The sequence below is a fragment of the Passer domesticus genome, chromosome 7 (assembly GCF_036417665.1).
Source record: "Passer domesticus isolate bPasDom1 chromosome 7, bPasDom1.hap1, whole genome shotgun sequence".
Classification (NCBI taxonomy): Eukaryota; Metazoa; Chordata; class Aves; order Passeriformes; family Passeridae; genus Passer; species Passer domesticus.
The window spans coordinates 15,792,142-15,814,058 of record NC_087480.1 but is presented as its reverse complement, the minus strand read 5'-3'; the positions used below and the strand labels follow the sequence as shown (position 1 = coordinate 15,814,058).

At 53.1% G+C, this 21,917-nt stretch overlaps 1 protein-coding gene and 1 long non-coding RNA gene across 2 annotated transcripts in view; one reads left to right on the top strand and one right to left on the bottom strand.

The window, feature by feature from the left end:
* The window catches only part of DNAAF6 (dynein axonemal assembly factor 6), a 29,004-nt gene extending 16,255 nt beyond the window's left edge, over positions 1 to 12,749 (top strand). Inside the window, exon 6 of the mRNA XM_064427142.1 lies at positions 12,359 to 12,749. Within this exon, the coding sequence (XP_064283212.1) occupies positions 12,359 to 12,416 (58 nt within the window). The 3' untranslated portion in view covers positions 12,417 to 12,749. The remainder of the gene's footprint in view (positions 1 to 12,358) is intronic.
* On the bottom strand, positions 7,735 to 16,694 carry LOC135304576 (uncharacterized). The gene is made up of 3 exons (XR_010365901.1): positions 16,551 to 16,694; positions 11,736 to 11,860; positions 7,735 to 7,880 (listed from the first exon to the last, which is right to left on the bottom strand). It is a non-coding gene; the product is annotated as an uncharacterized LOC135304576 (long non-coding RNA).
* Positions 16,695 to 21,917: the final 5,223 nt, after the last annotated feature.

The following is a 21,917-nucleotide window of genomic DNA, read 5'->3' as shown; positions in this document are numbered from 1 at the left end:
GGACGTGTTTGTCCCCTCTCGGACCTCACTGCCGTGAGCCTTCAAGGAAAAGGAGCCACTGCTCAGTTCTGTACCTTACTCTGCCACAGGCCTGCAGCAGGGCACTGTGCCCAGAGGAACAGACCTGCTTCTGCTTCCTCCTGCTGCAAATCCACGTGGTGCTGTGGGAATGGAGAGCCCATGGCTGTACTCAGCACTGGTGAGGGCACACCTGGAGTGCTGTGCCCAGCTCTGTCCCTCAGCTTGGGAAGGACCTTGGGACACTGAGCACATCCAGAGGGGACAGCGAGGCTGGAGAGGGGCTGGGAACACAAACCTGAGAGGAGCCCCTGAGGGAGCTGGGGGTGCTCCCCTGGAGAAAAGGAGACCCAGGGGTGCCCTCCTCACCCTGCACAGCTCCTGGAAGGTGCCTGTGCTCAGCTGGGGCTGGGCTCTCTCTGCAGCAGCACTGACACAGCCAGAGCACACAGCCTCCAGCTGTGCCAGGGGAAATATGGGTTGGATATTAGGAAAAAGGGGTTTTTTTACAGAAAGAGTGATAAAGTTCTGGAATGGCTGCCTGGGGAGGTGGTGGAGTCCCCATCCCTGGGTGTGTGTAACAAAGCCTGGATGTGGCACTGGGTGCCAGGGTTGAGTTGGGGTGTTGGGGCTGGGCTTGACTCGATGATCTTTGAGGTCTCTTCCAACCCAGTGATTCTGGGAATTCTGTGAAAGTGCCTCCTGAGGCATGGCTGGAAGAGAAGCTGGGGGTGTTAGCCCTCTCCACCATGGAGGTGATGCTGTGCTTCTCCTGCCTGGGAAAAGTTAAACAGAGTCAATTTTTCACGTGTGAACAACTTCTCTCAAACGAGAGCAAGGAGCTGAGTTGCCAAGGCCTGTTTTCCATGGATCTGCCCTGCAGTGCACACAGCAGGATCTGCCATGGCCCCCAGTGAGCAGAGCTGTGCTGCAGAGCAGGCTGTGCCTGTCATCCGCGGGATTGAGACGCCTGAATCAGCACACTCGCTTCCCCAACAGTGGGAGCATCAGTAGGTTTATTTTCCATCTAGATGCTTGTTGACATGCATGGTGTAAACCCATCATTCCAGCTAACACTGACAGAGGCGGAGAGGTCTCATAGTAATTAACCACCAAGCTCAGATGTTGCTGAGAGTGGGAGGGGAGAGGAGCTGCAAACAGCATCCTGGCATCAGCTGCCTCTTCCTTAAAAAAAAAAAAAAAAATCTGCCAAACAAGTTTAAATTGCTTAGAAAGCTCTGGGAGTTGGAAATAAATAAATAAATTAAAAACCCAACTGCAATTGCTCTGGGGAAGGAAGAGAGAGGCAGATTTGTGGTCCTCTAACAAAGCTGCCAAGAGCCTAGCTCAGAATAGCTGGAGAAGATAGACATCATGCTTGCAGTGACTTCTCAGACTGGAAGGGGTTAACCAAGCTGTTAACTTTTCCATTCCAGCACTCAGGCTACGAGATAAAGCTGAGTTCCCAGGAAAGACCCTATCCCCAAATATTGGCAAGCTGTGAGCTACAGCTGGGGTTTGGCTGAGACAAATCCTTGAAAGCCCAGCTGCCTGTGCTCCCCAAGGCTGATCAGCCTAAGCCTCAGAGGAATGGTGTGGCCAGCAGGAGCAGGGAGGTCACTCTGCCCTGTCCTTGGCATTGGTGAGTGCTGTGTCCAGTCCTGGCTCCTCAGTTTGGGAAGGATGTTGAGATTCCTGAATGTGTCCAGAGGAGACAACGAGGCTGGGAACACAAACCCTGAGAGGAGCCCCTGAGGGAGCTGGGGGTGCTCCCCTGGAGAAAAGGAGACCCAGGGGTGCCCTCCTCACCCTGCACAGCTCCTGGAAGGTGCCTGTGCTCAGCTGGGGCTGGGCTCTCTCTGCAGCAGCACTGACACAGCCAGAGCACACAGCCTCCAGCTGTGCCAGGGGAAATATGGGTTGGATATTAGGAAAAAGTTTTTTACAGAAAGAGTGATAAAGTTCTGGAATGGCTGCCCGGGGAGGTGGTGGAGTCCCCATCCCTGGGTGTGTGTAACAAAGCCTGGATGTGGCACTGGGTACCAGGGTTGAGTTGAGGTGCTGGGGCTGGGCTGGACTCGATGATCTTGAAGGTCTCTTCCAACCCAGTGATTCTGGGAATTCTGTGAAAGATCCACATGCAGCACCTGCAGCCCCTGTACTCACAGGTAAATGGAGGCAGTGGCAGTGGCAATACTGCTTCTGCTTCATAGGGAAAGAAGAGTCAGTGGAAGTGGAGCAGCCACCTTGGACACTGCTCCCACGGGGCTGCAGTGCAGGTGGGGTGTCAGGAGTGGTATTTGCCTGCCTCTTCACTGGCCCAGAGCCCTGCTCTCTGTCCTGTGCAGTCTCAGGCTGCAGCTACACCCAGCACAAGTGAGGCAGCCCCAAATTGCTGGTTTATTCTCCTGTCTCTGCTTTATCTCACCCAGATCTGTCTGCTGCCTCCTGGCCTGGCGCTCTGCAGGCTCCTTCAGTTGCCAGGGGAAGCAGACATTCCTCCCCAGGTCTCAGCTCACTTGCTGCTGCTGTCTGAGCCTGGTTAAGATAAGGGCTCTGTGGGCAGGGACACGGCTGCCCTCTCGCTGATGCAATGCCAAGTGGGCTGGGAGCCTTCAATAAAAGGTAATTAATGGTAAAGCAGACTCCTGCAGTCCTGCAGTCTCTTCTATTTCTGTTACTTAGGCTTTTAAAGGCAACAGGATCACAGTGGTTTGACTTCCTTCTCTGGCCAAAAAAAGGAAGCACACTTAATCTGGTGACCTCACATCCATCTTCTGCCCTTTATTAGCAGCATCTGTCTCCTTCTGCCTGCTGAAAGGCGACTGTGCCTATCCTCATGGCTGGGACAATACAAATATTGCTCAATTACAGCCATGCTCCAAATGCAATTACTCAATTGCAGTGTTAATTGAATTATTGGAGTTTAATTATTCCATTAGGACTTTTGTCAGTACAGTCTAAGCTGCTTGCTTTCTCTCTGGGCTGGCATCACAATGCAGCATCTGGCTACACAGGGAAGGGCTGATTTCACTCACTCAGACCCAGTTAGGCTGAGGGAAGTCTGGCACTGGTCAGAAATGGTGCTCTCAAGTTCAAGGAGAGGTGTCAAGGCTGCAGAGACCGTCTTTTCTCCAGTCCAAGCACAATACTTGTAAGCAGAGAACAGGGACTATTATGCAGAAATAATTTTGTCAGTGACAAAAATACCTGTGAGGGTTTTGTAAGTGAAGGGATCAGTCCTAAAAGATGCTTGGCAGGAATCAAAAGGAGCAGTTGCCCAACATGAGGCTGTAATAGGGCAATATTCAGCCAGTGAGAGAGCTGCTAAGGGCTGCTGACAGCCCACAGAGAGGGGCTGAGGTGGGGCTGCAGTCAACTTCTCCAATTCCTGTGGTAAATTCACCCAGGCAAGCAGAAAACTACTTGGAATTTATTTCTGATCCCTATTCTGCCACTATCACCAAATCACAGAGTTGTTTGGGTAGGAAGGGACCTCTGGAGATCATCTAATCCAGCCCATCACTGGGTTTTCCTCACTCTTACCATCGTGCAGGGCCCTCGACTCGTGGTGTACACTATTATTAAAAAGGGAACTCCAATCTTTCCCTCCCTCCAGCCATATGAGCTGCCTGGTGGATGGCAGTCCTGCAGCACCAGTTATCTCCAGGTGCATGGAGACAGCCCTGCCTATCTCAAAGGAGCTTTCCAGCCCCAGGCTCTTCTCCTGAGAGCAGAGCTCAGGCTGTAACCCCTCTGCTCTGCAGCAGCCCAGAGCCCTGGCTGCCACAGACAGCCCTGGCCTTTGCTCTTGATGTGTGTGCTGTGCTTTGGAAATCCTCCACTTGCCTTGAACCTGCTGCCCTTGCAGCTCTGGGGGCAGAAGCTCCTGAGATTTGCAGGTATCACCCTCCAAGAGAGAGCAGAGGATCTCTGAGGGGAGGACATCTCTGTGCCATGGGGCTTTTTGGGGCCAGGTATCACACGGACCTTTCCTTGATGGGACCCCTACAGAGCCCTGTGGGGTTCAGCTTGCTGTGACAGTGCTTCCTCCATCCCTGGTGCCTGCTGATCCCAGGGAATCCATCCTTTTGTCTCTTTGCCCCACCACCCTCCTCCCTCACACTGCCCTGTGCTGCAGGGTTTTATTGCCCTGGTTTTATTGCCCTGGTTTTATTGAGCCAGTGGTGCACAGGAGAGGAAGTAGAGGACAGAATCAGAGTGTGAAATGGCAATTTTGTGGCAGCTTCAGGTAAAATGCTCTGCCCTAGCGACCAGAAGTATCAAGGGATCATAGTTAATCACAGATGTGAGGGGATGAGGTGGAACACACAGTTGTGCCTTCAATATTTTTTGCAAACATGGAATTTATCTGCCACGTGCCTCATTAACAGTACAGAGATATTGGCACTTTGATCCTGGCTGATGTGGTGGAGTTTGAAGGTGGCAGGACCTGCTGTGGCTGTCATTTCTCAGCCCCACTTTGCAAACTTCCCTCCCCCCCTGAAGGAGAGGTGGTTTTCTTTACCGGGTACCAGATCTCACCCAGCTGTGCTGCCTCCATCAGACCCTCCTGGTGAGCTGTTTGAGGCTGAATTCTTGGCATGGATGTGCCAGGAGTCCTGCCCTCCTGATTCATGACTCGGAATTCACCCTACAAAAAATGGAGAGTTTATGCCAAGAGAAGAGGATGAGCCTCTCTGGGCAGAGTGGTGGCTAAACCTCCTACAGAACAACTGCAGAGAACTGTGAGAATAGCTCCTAAACAGCCCCAGAGGGTGAGTGTCCCTCAGTGCCCAGGGTGCCACATCTCCCTGGCACAGCTGCAGAGCTCTGTCTGCTGCTCAGGGTGCATTCAGCCCCTTGTGTGGCACTGGTGGTTTGAATTTCCCAGGATTTTTGCTTGTTAATTCCTACATTCTCCAGTAATACACCTGGGGCTCTGTCAGTCCTTTCCTGTCCATGCCCATGTGCTCCTTTCTGCAGCATCATCCCAGTCTGAGAGATGACACCCCGTTAGTGTTACCATCAAAGCCCTGCATTTTCCAGCTAAAGCAGGAACAGGATTTCCCTGCCTGCAGTGTCTCAGCACCTCTCCCCTCTGTACCTGTTTCCCTGTCTGCCCTCTGGGATGTCTCTTTATTTCACTGCTGGCACATCTCAGGTGTCTGAAGCTGGTTTTGCAGAGCTGCTGCAGTGCCAGCAGCCAGGCACTGGCTGGGGCTCTGCACAGGGGCAGCTCCTGCCCAGCCTCCTGGCTGTTCCCGTGGCACAATCACTGCATTTATGGGAAAAGCAGCAGCCTGGCACTGAGAAGCCTTCCTCCCTCACCTTGCTCTGCCCCAGGCTCTGAATCCTGGCATTCTCCTGCTTGGAGCTGGGGGCTCTGAGCATCACCAGGGCCCTGCTCGAGGCTCGGGGGTGTGGATGTGCAGGAGCCACCCCTGTCCCCTGCCAGCTCTGGGTGGGTTTGCCATAAATCCAGCCCTGTTTACGTCACAGGCAGCCCCAGCCAAGCCCGGGGGGCATTGGAAAGCAGCCTCTGGATTTGTAATTTTGTTCTTTTGACTCCAATGCCTCATTTAATATTTCACAGCCCCGGCAATGCATTCCTGTGCCAGAGACAAAGGCTGGCTGGAGGTTCAGCCACTGACATTTACATTATTAGGCTGGGGCTCCAGAGCTTGTGCTCAGCGAGGTGAGCAGCCTTCTTCCTGTGCTCCTAGCTGGAAATACAGGGCTGGCAAAAACTTTTGGCACCTGACTTTTAGTGCTGATCCAGCTGATGGTTATGGATGATGGAGAATAATCGAGATAACATTGCTTTTGGAAACTTTGCCCCAAGTTTTCTTTAAATGTGAAGTTTGGGCTAGGGTGAAGCCATCAAGAAGAGTGTTGGGCCCACACAATCCCAAGTCAGAAGCTGTTTCCAGTGCTCCTGTTCTGAACACCTTCCAGACCCTCTAAATACACAGGTTTAAATAATTGCCCTTCAGTCTGGAAATATTGGCTCCTCTCTTGTATCAAATAACACCTAATGTCATTGTTGCTGAAGGCAACTAGGATGAAATTGCCTGCCTTATTTTTCCCAGTGTGTTGGCTTTATGCATTTGGCAGCATTTGGAGTCAAATCAATCTTGCTTTGCTCCCCTGGACAGGTACTTGGTTTTGCTGATGTCAGGGTACAGCTTTAGTGCAGAGAAGGGAGAGGAGGCAGACCATGGCTGAGAGCACAGGGGCTGGGCTGCAAAGCCCCACGGGCTCAAGGGAGCTTGAGGCTTGTGCATTAAATCATAGGATGGTTTGGGTTGGAAGGGATCTCAGAGACCACCTCACTCCATCCCCTGCCAGGGGCAGGGCCACATTCCACTATCCCAGGTTGCTCCAAGCCCCATCCAGCCTGGCCTTGGACATTTCCATGGATGGGGCAGCCACAGCTCTTCTGGACAACCTGTGCCAGGGCCTCATTCTCCCTGTAAACCATTTCTTCCTTGTGTAATCTAAATGTCTAATCTAAACCTGCCTTCTATTCCCCCGTTCCTATCACTCAATGCACTTGTTAGAAGTCCTTCTCCAGCTCTCTTGGAGCTCCTTTAGATACTGGAAGGGTATTCTCCACATTGAAGAGGTTCTCCAGGCTGAACAATCCAAATTTTCCCAGCCTGCCTCCACAGGAGAGGTGCTACAACCTGAGTTTCCCTGGCCCAGTGCTTGCACCTTCTGCGGAAAAGGGCTGGCAGAGGTTTGGAGAGCTCATCTGGGGACTGGGGGTGCTTGGGGATTTGTACCTGCTGCAACCCAGCTGTTCCTTGGCCTGCACCAGAAGCTCCCCCTGTGGCAAAGCTGCCTTTCAAATAAAGGGCATTGGATGCCCTGAAGAGGAATTTCAGGGAACAGCCTCCTCACCAAAGTACCTCAGGACCTGTGGGGACTCCTGACCAGGGGATGGGTGGGAAATCAGCTTCAGTGGGAGCTCAGGGGGATGTGCTCTGCTGTACCCTGCACACGAGCACAGCATCCCCTGAGCTGTGAGTGCCCAGCTGGCTCACAGAGCCAGACCTTCCCTTCCCTTCCCTTCCCTTCCCTTCCCTTCCCTTCCCTTCCCTTCCCTTCCCTTCCCTTCCCTTCCCTTCCCTTCCCTTCCCTTCCCTTCCCTTCCCTTCCCTTCCCTTCCCTTCCCTTCCCTTCCCGTGCTGTCTCTTCTCTCCATCTCTGTAGATGATTCCTTTCATCCTCTTCAAGAGGCCTCCTGCTGCCTCTTAAATCTCTTTTTTCACCTTGTTTAACCACTGCAGCCCTCTCCAGGACCTGCAAAGGCTGAGCATGACCAAGGTTATGTCTCTCCCTCTGGGGCAGGGGATCACCCTCCCTGGGGTGCCAATGGGCAGGCTGGTGGCAGCTGGACAGAGCCCTGCCACGGCTGCTTGAAATGGCCAGGGGCTCACCTCCCTGGGCACACAGATCTTTAGGAGGTTTGATCTTTAGGATCTTTGCTGGTTTGAGCCTTTCACTTTGTTAAACTGCCTTCATCTTGACCCATGAGTGCTTTTTCCATCTTATTTTCTCCTCCCATTCCCTCTCCTGCTGAGGAGGGGAGGGATAGAGCAGCTTGGTGGGCAGCTGGCATCCAACCAAGGTCAGCTCTCCACAGAAGTGCAATCTTCATGCCTTGCTTTATTTGTGCTGTGACTGCTTTGGGCTAGTTACCTTTAATTACTGGCTCTGCTGAGCCTGGTGGAGTCTTTTCCAGTGAATGGTTTGGAGGTCCTTGCTCCCAAACAATGAAACCACTTTCCCTCACTCATCTTTCCAATCAGAGTTTATATTTAGCTGGTGCCTCCCATTCAGGCTGCTTCCCACACCTGCACAGAGAACAGCCCTGCAATGCTGCTGTTCACGGGGGATTGCAGTGCTCCCCCAGCCCTGCTGCCCCAGCTGGGATGGGACATCCAGGAGGACGTCAGGCCCCACACTGCTTGCCTTCATTGGAGCTCAGTTCTGGCAATTCCTTCACTCTGATCATCATCATAGAGTGGAAAAGTCTTATAATGTCCATCCCCTGGACATTAAAGCTCACACAGCCACCACAGAGAGGAGAGAGCAGCTGAGAGTCCCCTGTGTGAGAGGAGCTCTGCCTCTCTTTCCTGGGGGGTGGGAGCATGTGGTCTTTGTGAGGGTCCCAGGACAAGGGAAGAGATGAATCTGACTCCATATTCTCAGAAGGCTGACATATATATATTATTATATTATATCATATCATATCATATCATATCATATCATATCATATCATATCATATTTGTTATATATTATAATTATTATATATTATATTGCCTTATATTATATTATATTATATTATATTATATTACATTACATTATATTATATATTATATATTATATATTATATATTATATATTATATATTATATATTATATATTATATATTATATATTATACTAAAACTATACTAAACTATAGAGAAAGGATACATCAGAAGGCTTAACAAAAATTAATAATAAAATCCCCTGACTCCTCTGAGTCCAACACAGCTGGCTGTGATTTATCATTAAATAAGAACAATTCACATGCTGGAAAACAATCTCCACTTTCCACAGCAGCCAAACACAGGAGAAGCTACGGCTTCTCAGATTCCCAGGAGAAAATCCTGGACAAGGGGATTTTTCAGAAAATATCACGGTGGCAAGAGCACAGCTCGGTGAGGGGACAAAGTGTCTGCTCTGGATCCCAAAGGGCTCGAGGCTTCTGAACATGAGTGTTGTAAACCAGGAGATGGGCTTGTTTGTCCTGAAATAACGTGTTTAATGCAGGCTGAAGGGAGCTGGGAGCAGCCCCAGCATTCCCCAGCCTCTTGTTTCCCTTTACACGCAGCCCCAGGAGCAGAAAGTGCTGCAAGTTCCTTCAGCCAGCACTGCCTCCACCAGCAAGAGCTGTGCTCTCACCAGCACTGCAGAAATGGGGCGGTGGCAGGAAAACTGTCCTTCCACTCATGCCACCCCACTGATCCCGGCTTTGGGATAATTGTCTGGGGGGACTTTGGAGGTCACAGTACTTTAAACACGACGAGGCACCACGGGATCCCTTTGGTGCAGAGTGACCCTCACCCAGCAGCCAGGGCCCCACTGCCCAACCCAGCTCTGTGGTGTCCCCTTGAAGGTCTGGGTGCAGGAACCCCCTCTAGGATCCCCTGATGGGGACACCCCTAAAAGGTTCTGTGCCAGGACTGAGAGATGAATGGGACTTTTGCCTTTTCCAGTCTTCAGGTTGTTTATTTTTCTCTCATCAACAGTTCTGCGTGCCATTCCAGACTTAGCACACAAAAAGAAAGGCACCAAAAAAGTCACAAGACACACAGGTTCAAGGTATTTTAAAACTATTTTGTCTAATTAACTCTTAGAACATATTTTTTTTTTCTACCTTTCTGCCAATAACTATTTGTCTGTTCATGCAACATCTGCATTGTTGCTCTTTGTAACCAATCACCCTGTGCCCCCAACACTGCAGAAAATGGAGCAGATGAAGAGCAAGAAGGAGATCAGACAATGCCCCAAATCCTCCATCTTGTCTCCTATCCACCTCCAAACTGAAACCCCAAAACTCTGAGTTTTTCACCCTGTGATAAACTATACCACTGTCTATTTCACACACTCGGAAATTCCAATCCATCCCAAAGTCTTGGCAGCTTTCTCCATGGATGAAGGTTAAAAGCAGTGTTCTCCTGGGGGTCACACTTCTCAGGAGAGGCAGAGGAGCATTCCCTGTGCCCTGGGTTCCAGCACCTGGGGAGTGTCCCCCCATTTCCAGGAGGGAGGGGTGTTTGGGGCCGAGGCTGTGTGCCCAGAGGATGCTGTGCCCAGCCCCACAGCCCTGCTGGCTGCCTGACCCTGCTCCATGCAGGACAAGATGCCAACGGGAGGGCAAAGAGCCCTCATCTAATTACTGTGCTATATTTGTACAAGGGACAGGGGAAGTGAGCAAGAGCCACGCTGCTGCTGGGAACTTGATGGCTTTAGGTGAATTGAGAGACAGGGCACTCCAGTTAAGGCTTTCCTTTCCTTTTTGCACACAATTCCTCTCTTTTCCTCTGCCTGCCTGGGAGGCTGGACTACCTGCAGTGCAGGAGGTGGCTGCAGGGGGTCGGCTTGTGCATCCCTGGGAGGAAGCAGGAGGGGTGCAGGGAAGGTCAGGCAGCACCAGGGGACAGCCTGTCCCACCAAGGGGTTTATGACAGCACCCTCCTGGCACTGGCCATGCTCAGAGTGAAATGAAATGCACCACTCTCTTGACGGTGTTTCAAAATGCCATTAAGGGATCAGAGCATGCTCCAGCCCGGGTGCTGGCAGCAGGCAGGGGAGTGAAATAATTGATTGGCTTCTCCCTGCGATCCACAAGGGTTTCGATGTCAGGCCATTCATTGTGGTGGCTGGAATGCTAACACACTCCATCGAGCTGCAGCCCCGCCAATGGGTGACAGTGCTAATGGCTAATCCCGGGTGATGGATGGCCTGGGGGAGATGCTGCTGCTGCTGCTGAGAAAGGGGGAGGCAGCAACAGGCTGGGACCCAGAAGGCACTTTCCCAGCCAGTGTGGGAGCTGGAAGCGGGAGGCAGTGGGCAGGCAGCTAGGGCAAGAGCCCATGTCCTGGCCTGTGGCATTCACATTCTCTGAAAAAATCCCTTCACCCAGGATTTCTCTCCTGGGAAGCTGAGAAGCCTCAGAGAAAAGGAAAACAATTATCTCATTTGCTTCTCCTGTGTTTTGCTCCTTTGGAATGTGGTTGGAGATTGTTTACCCACAAGTGGTTGTTTCATTGGATTCTGGTGCGAGTTGTTTTGACTCTTTGACTCTAGGGCCAAGCTGTGTCAGGACCCTGGAGAGAGTCACGAGGTTCATTTTTATCTTTTTAGCATTCTGTAAGTATCCTTTCTGTATTACTTAGTATAGTATACTATAGTATATTATTCTTTCATATAATATAGTATAATAAAATTGTAAATTAGCCTTCTGAGAACATGGAATCAGATGCATCATTCCTGCCTTCCTTGGGGCATTCCCTGCAAATACAATACTGGCCCCCCTGCTCAGGGTGCTCACACAAGGGGTAACATCTGAATTTAGCCACTTGGTTTTTGCCAGGTCTGGACTACAGAGTTACAAAGAGATGGCAAGCCCTCTCTCTGTCCTCTCTGCAGCCCTTTTTAAAACTCAGATATATTTCTTTATTTTGAATTTAAAGTGCACTGGGTTTGCCAGCATCTTCAGGTAAATGAAAGACAAAGCTGAATGCAAAAGAGAGGGCAGTAGGAAAGAATAAGATTAGCAATCCCAGGGAGGGCAGTCGTGCTAATTAGCAGCAGACAGGGGCTGATGTGTTCCCCAGCACACCAGCCCAAACCTCCTGTGGATCTGGAGACAGGTCCTGCCTCCCCAGGCACATCTCAGTGTTTTGGGAGCATTGCTCCTGGTTCACACTGGGCAGAGGTGGTGCCTGTGCTGCCTGCCCTGAAGGGAATGTCCACTGGGGAAGGTTTGACTGCATCCCACCCCAAGCCATGGCTCGTGTTGAGCATCCAGCTCATGGCCAAGCTGGTGGCTCACAGGAGGAGGACTGGGGCTTGCCAGACCCCTGGTTCATCTGCATAAAGGGGACCATGCTGGGCTCCCCCAGCAGCACCTTTCCCCCCAAATCCCAGCTTCCATACCTGCGTGCAAGGGAACAGATTGACTTCAAATGGCTGCAGCTCAAGGAGCCTCTCTTGTTTATTGATCACCTACTGATTACTCCAGCACTTGGTATTCAGCTTGTAAATAAGATTACAGGGTAAATCTAAAATGGAAGCAGAGGGATGATAAAATTCTGCTCATTTACAATAAACTCAAAGAACTTTCCCCCTTTTGCCCCCCCCTCCAGGTTTATTATGAAGTCCAATAAAATACCCTGGGGACAAGAAGGAAGAGAGAGTAGCAATTCAAAGGCAACATCAAAAGACATCTCTATTTATTTTAGCATGTCAACAGGCACAGAGAGATGCTCCCAGCCAAATGTGGCAGCTGCTCCAAGTGCAGCAGCCCAGCCCCTTCCTGCCATCCCCAGCCAGCTCTGCTCAGCCCAGGGCTGTGCTGGAAGGACAAACCAAATCCCACCCATTTCCTTCAGATCCCAGATAACTCTCTATTTTGGTGGCAAGCACTTTGGGTGTTAGATGGGGAGTTCAGTGCCATAGACTGCTCTCACTGCTTCCAGCCCATCTCTGCAAAAGAGAAAAAAAGCAAATGCACTGTGGCTAAAAATAGGAACTCCTCTTCTCTCTCTGTGCTGCTGCAGGGCTGTCCTTTGGGCTCCTAGCAGTGCCAAGTGCCCTGGATCTACCACAACCAGCTGAAGGAGACTGTGATTCAATGGAGGATGTTTAAGAGCTATGCCCACCTTTGCCAGCCTTGGAAACATCAGTTTGTGATGTCCCGTGGCTGAAGTAAGCCCCAGCTGCTGGAGTCATGGGAATTCGTGAGGATTTTACAACCTGGAAGAAGCCCAGTCTCTTCCACAGGTCAGCCATGGGAGGTTTCTCCCAGCTCCATCTCTGAGGGCAGGGAAAGCATCTCCCTGCTCTGGCACCCCCACAGGGACCTGTGCAGGCACTGCCCAAAAGGCAAGGCTTCCCTGCACCTCCTTTATGGATGCTACTGCTTCAAGCAAGGGAAAAAATCTCCTGGAGTTAATTTAGGACCTGGCACCCTCCAGGTGCTCCAGCAGCAAGGCTGAGGACGATGGGCTGTCCTGCCCTTCCCCTGTGGGGTCTTTAGGAGACTTAGGAACATTTTGTCTAAATTGTGCTTTTCCCCAGGAACTTTTGAAGTGATTGGCCCTCGGCAGGAATTGTGCCAAGTTATTATCCCTCAGTGCCCTGTCAGGGGAAGCTGTAGCCCCCATCCCCTGGGAAGATCTGGGCTCCCTGGTGCTTAGAGCAGGCTGTGTCCTTGCTGCTGGCAGTGGGGCACCAGCACTGCTCCCCAGCAGGGGTGTCACACCAAGTGCCAACACTGAGCAAAGAGTACTTTTGTGGCAGTGTTCCCTCAAGAATGAGGCTTTTAAATATAGCAGGATTGACTCGAAATCCCAGATTAATTCACTTTTAAATACCAGCTCTTGGATTCTCATCCTCTGCTTCTAGGTGCATATCCCCAAGCCTCAGTGGGTGTTTATGAGATCTTGAAATTTAATCCTTGAAGAATACATTAAAACTTCAATTCCTTGTGCAGTCCAGTGATTTTGGAGGCTGAGGCCTGGAGGAACAAATAAACATTCTGAGACAATCAGAAGCAGCAGCTTTTTGTGCTGGTGGGACTGGGACAGGAGCAGTGCTGATCCCCTTGGGGCAGTGCACAGCCTGAGGCATTTATAAGGGGGATTGAACAAGGGTTTGCACAGCCTTTCACAGCCACTGAGTTCCCCCTTTTCCCATGTTAAGAGAAGGCAAAATCCTTCTCTTAACTTCCTTCAGGGCAAGGGCTTCTGCTTGTGATCCACAGAGCCTGAGTGTCCATGGATTATTTCTTGGGGTAAAGAAAAAGATAAAGTGTTTGAAGCCTCTAAGTGCAAGGGTAAATTTCCAGAGGGGGTTGTGCCTCCTGGAGAAAGGAAGATGCCCCTCCTGGGCATCTACAAAGCCCTTCACATGCAGATTCTGGCTGCCAAGGGATGGGGCAGCCCCTGAGCTGTGGAATCATTGGCATGAAGTTTCCAGATATTTGCAAGCCCAGATGAAAGTCCCCTCAATTTATGTTTTCAAGCCCACAGCCTCACCAAGCTGCTGGGGAATCTTCAGGTTTTCAGCAGAAAAAGCCCCCCCCAGCACCCAAGGAACCCCAGTCCCACTCCACAACCTCTGCTGCTGGGCTGGAATGGCTGGGGAGCAAAGCCTGCAGCCTCATTTCCCCAGCAAGAACAGACCTCTCCAGCCTTCAATGCACCACAAGAATTCACAGCCACACTGAGAAAAAAAAATGCTACCTCTTATCCAAAAAGGTGAAAAGACAGGACAAAGTTAAAAGCAACTTCAAAAAATGACTGCTGAGAATAGAAATGCCCTGTGTAACCATGGCTTCCTCACCACGTGCATGCCTGAAATGCAGGTGCCTGCTGTGCTGCAGCCTCAGCCTGGGAAATGGCCCAGGAAATGCTCCACTCCTGGCTGTGGATGATGCTGGGGACAGCAATGTCCTCAGCCTGGGGAGGGGGTCCCTGTGCTGAAAGTGCCTGAGCAGGGGGCACAGAAGTGGAAACCCAGAAACACTAATGACCCCTCGTCCCAGAGGTGCTTGAAGGAGCTCAGGCCTCTCCTGCCAGAGCCAGCCCCAGTGCAGGGGCTTTCCTGGCTGGTGTTACACCCACTCTCCCCTTGGCAGCACAGCTAAAATCCCCCTGGGACAGGCAAAGGCCTCTCTGCCCCAGCACAGCCCTTCTTTCAGCCTGCTGGGTGCCTGATCCACGCTGGCAGAGAGCACCCAAGACTTGAGCCCAGACCCACAATCCTGCTGCCACCAGCCCCAGGCCCTGCACCATGGAGGGATTTATCATGCAGGCAGGCAACGGGGGAATAAACACGTGCCAAGACTGAGAATGGCAGTGTCTGAATGCCTCCAGTTCCTTCCTCCAAATAAATCACTGTGTGCCTCTAATTATCGCACTTGCCCTGGCTACACACCGGCTTAATACAGAAAATGAGCGTGGAGCATTTATTACTGCTGCTCCTTGAGCCTTCATTTTTGATATTAAAACATGTTTAATTCATTGCAGTGTAGATTAAAGTAAGGCAGGCCACGGGCAGGCTCTGGTTTGCTCGGGCAGGGTTTGGTTGCTCCCTGTCCAAGAGCAGGATGGTGCTGGCCCCTGCTCCCCTCCGTGCTGACTCTGTGACCAGCCCTGGCTGAATCCTGTCTGCTTGGATTTATGGTTGTTCAGACACCAGGACTAGGGAGACTGCTGTAAATGTGTTATTTTCACTGAAGGGACAGGTTACAGCAGAGCTTATAACCCTGCTAGATGCAACAGAAGTGGTGGTTTCTGAGGTTTTAAGCTTTCCTAAATAGATGGCTGTGCATGACAGTATGAATCAGCTCTTGCTTTCAGAAAAGCTTTCTTTATTTTGTTACAAGAGCCCTTGGCCTTCAGTGACTATTTTGCATTGAATCTTCAACAATTGTGAAATCATTTCTCACACAATGAGAAGGGAGTGTGCTGCAGAGCCCAAACCTTTTCTGCCCTATTTTGCAGTACGGCTTCTGCAGGGTGATGGCACCTTGGCCACTTACACAGGCCTTGGTCATGGGTGTAGGCTCACAGTTTGGGGTGGCTGGGGTGGGCTGGCCCAGCCCCATCCCCAGTGCACAGCTGTGAGCAGCACTGACAGCAACGAGCCAGGGAGTGCCCAGGGGTGCTGAGCACCCACCAAAGGGAGCAGAGGGCACACAGGGGCAGGGCAGCAGCATCAGGGGTGTGAAAGGCTGGGCTGAAGAACCAGCAGGGTGAGGCTTGAAGCCTTCTGAGGTGATGTTACTCTGTATGGGCAGACACCTGGAGCCTTCTGAAGGGGTCTGGTGTCACTCTGTGTATTGTGTCTGTGTTGGCTGTGGCATGTGCTGTGACACGTGGGGTCTCAGAGGGATTTTCAGGGCAGAGGAGCAGAGAGAGTCCAGGGATGAGAAGACATGGAGCAGATCCAGGTTCACTGAGCTTGTGGCTCACCCCGAGCAGGGCAGCACAGGCCAGGTGGGGGAAGGCTGAGCGTGGGGAAGGGCAAGAGCAAGGCAAGGACAGCCTGGGCAGGGCTCCCTGGTGGCACTGGTGACATCCCAGGCTGCCCAGCTTCTTGCACACACCTTCCACGGTGACACCAGGCTGGGCACCCGCATCTGCTGCTCTGTCCTTACAGGAGCGAGCTGCACCGGCTCCACCCATCCAATGCTTTTCCCATTTCCCGATTCCAGCCCTGGCGGCAGCTCAGGCGCGTGTGGAGCGGGAGGAGTGACCACTGCTGAATAATTCATCCCTGCCGGAGCAGTGTCCCCTCCCAGGAGAGAGGAAGATGTCACCTCGGGCTGGGTGTTGTCCCTGCCCCGGCCTGGAGGGTCTGCATTCCCTGCTTGGCCAGGGCATCTCCAGCCCTCCCGGGCAGCTGCACACCTCAGACTCCATCCAGAGCACCCATGGAATGCAGAGCTGGGGTCCATTCCTCTGACCACGCCTGGCCAGACCCTGTCTGTGTTTTGGGGCACACGAGGAGGGGGAATGCTGGAGGAGCCCATCTGTGTCAGCTGGCTGGAGAGAGGAATGAGTCCCTGGTGCATCAGAGTTTTATCTTCCTGGCCCCCTCCACAGCTCTGCAAACCCCGCTCTCCTCCTGCCACCACTGATGCACGTCTGATTGTCCAGCCACAGGCCTGGGAAGGGCAAGAAAGGAGAGGAGAAAAGCACAGAAAGGAAACGAAGGGGAATGGGGGGAAGGCACACGGCTCACCCCGGCATCTCCCCCCTGTCCAGGCCGGCCAGCAGTGAGCCCTGGCTCGTGTCTGAGGGTGGGACAGAGCGGGCGATGCACCCCAGAGCTGTCCCAAGGAGGCACAGCGAGTCCCAGGGCTGCCCAAGGGAGATCTGCTGCCTGGCACGGTCTTGTCCCAGCCCGGGGACAGGGAGGGGAGGTGGCAGCGCTCCACATCACCATGGCAACCCGCGGAGACGGCTCCATTGCTGGAATCCCGCATCTCTGGATGAGCCTTGGCAAATCACTGACCCCAGCAGAGACGGGGTCGGGCTGGGGGTCTCCTCCTGGGCATTGCCCACAGGGTGTCTCTGCCCTCTGAACACAGATTTGCTAATTCTCTCTGGGGCAGTTTTGTCCCGTGCCAAAAGAGCTGAGCCAGAGGTGCTGCTTCTGCCAGGGCATCAGTGTTTCTCTGCACGGGTATTTCCACCCTGACTCCTGCTGGGAAGGTTCTCTGCTGGTGAAACTCTCGGTGGAGCCTTGGTTAGAGCATGGCAAGGGAGAGGCTGCATCAAACAGAGCTGATGGGGAGCTGGCATCCCCTGTGCTGGTGGAGCTGCTGGTTAGGGACATGTTCTTGCATTGCTAACCCTCTGGAGGTTTGGTCCAAGGAGATCCTCAGAGGAAATCAGCAGCCTCGAGATGCTCTTGCAAGGCACAGTGTTTGTGCTCCGGTGGGATGTGGTGACACCCAGGTGCCTTGGCACCCCACTCTTCCATCTCATCAGCGTGGCCCCACATGGGACCAGAGCAGGGGTGGGAGAGTGGGACTTCCCAGCTTTGCCCCTGCTGCAGTTCCATCTCCTGGGAAAAGAGGCTTTGCTGAGTCCCATTTCAGGAGAAACTCCTGGGGGCTGGGTGCAGGCAGTGCTGCCTGTCTTGGTTCCTGTGTGGGGATAGAATGTAAGAAAGTCAAGATAGGGCAGAAGGTAATCTCACCCCTGAGGAGCTGCAGCTGTACTAAATACCAAAGATTAGGAACAGGCCTGCCCTTAACAGGCCACAGCTGCAACCAAGGAGAAGAATGGTGCTATAAGAGAGTGGGTTAGCTGGTTGAGAAGGAGGTTAGAGTTTGTTGGCTGTGCTGAGAGGAAGAAGGAGTCAGCACTGCAAGATGCCCGTGAGAAATCACCAAGAAGGTATGGAGCCTTTGCAATAAGGAGACAACAACTGAACTTTTGCAATAAGGAGACAACAGTTTCCCACCCTCCTGACCTGCCTGGTGGGGAGGTCCTGCCTGGTCAGCATTCCCAGCCACAGAGAGCCACTCTGTCCCAGCATGTCCTTGAGACACAGAGCACATCCCAGGGCTTCCCAAGAGCCTGGCACAGCCACAGTGCTGTGCCCAAGCCTTCCCAAAGCAGTGGCCAGTGGTGACCTGGTGTGGGATGAGTCTGTGCCTGCTCAGCAGGGTGCAGTGTCCCCATGTCCCCAGCCCTGCTGGTGTCTGCCCTCCATTCCCAGCTGAGCCTTTTAACACATGGCTGCACGTGCCATCACATCAACCCTGTGGCCACCCTGCCCTGTCCCCTGCCCAGGGCCAGACCCTCACTGTGGGTGCCAGCCAGACCCCTCAGCACTCCTGCCTTCCCTTTCCCCAGCTCTGCTCCCGAGGCAGTTCCAGCCTTCCCCCAGAGCCCACATTTATTTGGGGCTGATTTGTGCTGTGGCAGAGGAGCCATTAAGGCCCTTGTTAGCAGAGAGGGAAGGACGCCTGCTGTGTGCCCATGGCCACGTTGGGAGGCCAGATGAGGGCAGTAAATAAGGCTTCACTCTATTACAATGATTGGAAAGTCTTGAACGAGAGCAGCAGGCTGTCAGAGCTGCAGAGGAGCTGTCCTCCAAGGGGCAATTGTCACACAGCATCCTGCCAGCTGTCCCCATTTGTCTTCCTGTCCTGCCAGAGATGGTATCAAGCCCCTTGAGGTGCTGAGGTGACCACAGCCACCTGGGGCTGTCCTGTGGGACAGGACAAAGTGAAGGACTTCTTCAGCAGCAGGAGGTCTGCCACTTTGCTGGGTTATGGGCAGAAAATCTGCTTCCAGGGGGTTGTGGAGGAATGTAAAACATGGGCAGGGTCTGAGCTGCCACAGGTGGAGCCAGAGCTGCAGCTGCCCCTGGCTGGGATGCAGAGGGTGGTGGAGATCCCCACTCCTGCTGCCTCCCTTCCTCACTTGAGCATCTCTGTGTGCTGGTTTCACCCCCAGCACAGCAGCAGCTCTGCTTTCCTCCCTGGCTGGGTGTTGGGATACTTAATCCATTAGCATTACCGGGGTGTGCCTGCTCTGCAGCAGCAGCACTGGAGGTGTCAGCCCCGGGAGGCGCTCGGCAGAGTGGATGTGCTGTCAGCACCGGGTGCTCAGAGCCCTCGCTCTCCCCTGCTGCTGAGTCACAGCCAGGCTCAGCTGCAAAACAGGCTGGGAAGTCCTTGCTGAGGGTTTATGGGGTCCCTGCTCCATGGCAGCGTGTCTGAGCAGCTCCAGTGCCCTGCAATGGCCAGGCTCAGCAGGAGCCTGCCCCAGGCACACAGGCAGCGCTCACTGAAGGACTCACAGTCCTTAACTCACCGCTCTGAAGGGCAGAACCAGGTGCCTAAAATTAGACTCCCACCTCCTAATTTAGGTAGTTCAAAAAATAGGCTGATTTGTGTATTCCTTTCTCCCGCCCTGCTGGCACGGCTCGGCATCCAGAGACTTCCAGGGAGCTGCTCTGTCTCAGGCAGCCTGGAGCGCTCCAGCAGCACCCAGTGAAAGAAACCCAAATCTTCCTGTATCCCTGGCTTACCCCGAGCAGGAAGAGAGGAGCTGCTGCTCCATCTCTGGAGGGGAGAGCCCTCGTGGTGCTGCAGGAGCCTGATGTTAATCAGAATTACCAAAGAGCAGCCTGGTCCTGAGCCTCAGCTTACCTGTGGTGGGTTGGGGTTGTGCCTCAGCCTGAGGGGTTTCTGATACCCCAGAGCAGTGTCCCTGCAGCACTTCTGTGGCCTCCCCAGCCTCCAGGAGGGACCAGAGTGGTTCCACCCCTCTGGATCCCAGGACAGGTAACACACAGTCGGGAAATGCTGGACGTGGCCAGCAGCGTGCACACACAGCTGGGCTCTGACCCTGTGGGAAGGGAGCCACGGGGGCAAAGCAGTGCCATCCTGGTGCTGAGATGGTGCCACTGCCCCCTCCCCATGCCCGGGAAGGTGGGTGACAGCCTGGCAGCTCCTCACGCGAGCCTGCAGCTGGAGAGATCTGCCTCTGCACGTTTCATAGTACACGTGTCCCATTAAGAAAAAGATCAGAGTTCCCAGCAGCTAAAAATAGCAGCAGGCAGTGGAGTTTGTCCAGGAGACAGTAAGGGATGCGGGGGTGTGGAGCAGAAGGTGTAATTTCACTGCTGGCTCTGCCAGTGACAGGGTGCAGGAGAAGGGGAGTGAATCCATGCTGCCCTGCTGCGGGAAATCACTGCTGGAGGAGCAGCGTGGGGCTGTGCTCACTCAGCCCCAGCCTCTCTCCTGTCAGACCTGGGGCGGTGCAGGGGTCCTGGGGTGCCCTGGGGGTGTGCCAGGGTGCAGCGGGCAAGGACTGAGCTGCCACCATGCTCCCAAGAGGCAGCTGTGTGGGTGCTGGGGCAGCAGCACCCCGGGTGTGAGCTGCAGGGCCCTGTGGTGTTGGAGTGACAGGGCTGCTCTCCATATGGCAACCTCTGGTGCTGAATGAGAGAGTGAGTGCAAACACAGATCCTAATTACCACAGCTCCTCCAGAGCCAGCTCTGCCTGCTCTCCCAAGCTGTCAGATGCTCTCTAGCAAATGCCTCCATCTCTTTCCATGGCTGGATTGAAGCTATTTATTCTCTCCTCAAGATCCAGCAGCTTCTGTTTTACCACTAGTTGAACAGCTGGGAGAGAGGAGTGAGGGGGGGAGAAACCCCTGGAGCTCCTTTTAGCACAATCCTAAATCCCAATTCCTTTAGCACCAGAAAATCCAAGCCCCATGTGAGAGAGAGAACAGAGACCAGTGCCTGTCCTGGGCCATGGAAGCACCTGGCCTGAAGCAAGCTTTGCTGGAGAAATGACCTGCATTCCCTGAATGTTGTCAGTGGCAGGAGGAATGGGATGGGCAGAAGAATTTGTTCTTCAAGGTTATTTAACTCATTGCCCTCCAGGTCTTGCATCCCAGCATGGGTTAGAGCACCTGGCAGGGCCCAGATAACCCTGAGAGCACAGACTGAGGGAGATGGGGGTATCCAGCCTGGAGAAGTGAAGGCTCCAAGGAGACCCTAGAGCACCTTCCAGTGCCTAAAGGGACTCCAAGAGAGCTGGGAAGGACTTTAGGCAAGGGCCTGAAGTGACTGGCCAAGGGGTAAAGGCCTTAAGCTGAAAGAAAGCAGGGTTAGGGTAGACATTAGGAAGAAACTCTCTGCTGTGAGGGTGGTGGAGCCCTGGCACAGGTTGGAACCAGAGGGTTTTTAAGGTCCATTCCAAGCTAAACCATTTTATGATTCTAACCCCAGGCTCCCACCAGAGCCTGAAAGAGAAACCACAAAAAAAAAAAAAAAAAGAAAAAAACAACCTAAACAAGCAAACATGGTAACAGGTCCAATTAGCAAAGGCATTTGGCTTCCCAGCACCGCTCCCCATTGCTGCTGGCTTTTGGAAGGAGCTGGGTGAGATGACTGGCAGCTCCAGCAGCTCTGTGCAGATGGACACATCCACTCTCTATCTGGAGAGCTCTTGTCCCCCCAGCCAGCCCTGGCACTTCTCAGCTGCTGTAGCCAGAACAGACATCCAGCATCCATCACCTCCTGCACCCAGCCTCAGCCTGCTGGGACCTCGGGGTGGGTCAGCACCCTCAGCACTTCCAGGGTGGCTGTTCCCTGGGGGCTGCACCCCTGCAGGAGCTGGGCTTGGAGCCCCAGGTGTGCAGCTATTCTGCACCAGGGCTTTGGGGGGTTCCTGGATTTGGGGGCATCACTTTCCTGGGTGCCTGTGCATGTTTGACCCCTGGCCTGCCCTCAGCTTTGGGGTGAAACCCAATATCTGTTTAAATCTGAGATTCCCAAAGATGATATCCAACAGGTTTCTTGAAAATCAGCAACTGAGTGGAAGATGGAAACACTTCTTCTTACCCTCTATAGTGGGGGAAAAAAATCTGGTCTGAAGTAGGAGACAAATCACAGGGGAATGGCTTTCCTTGGTACCTGCCAAGGTGGACATCCATGGTCCTCATGGGTCCCTTCCAGCTCAGGATATTCTATGATGTCCACTGAAATAATTGCAGGTGCCAGCCTGTCCTGCCTGCTGGTGACAAACCCTTTGGAGAAGGCAGTGATTTCCCATTGCTCCAGCCCTGCTCCCT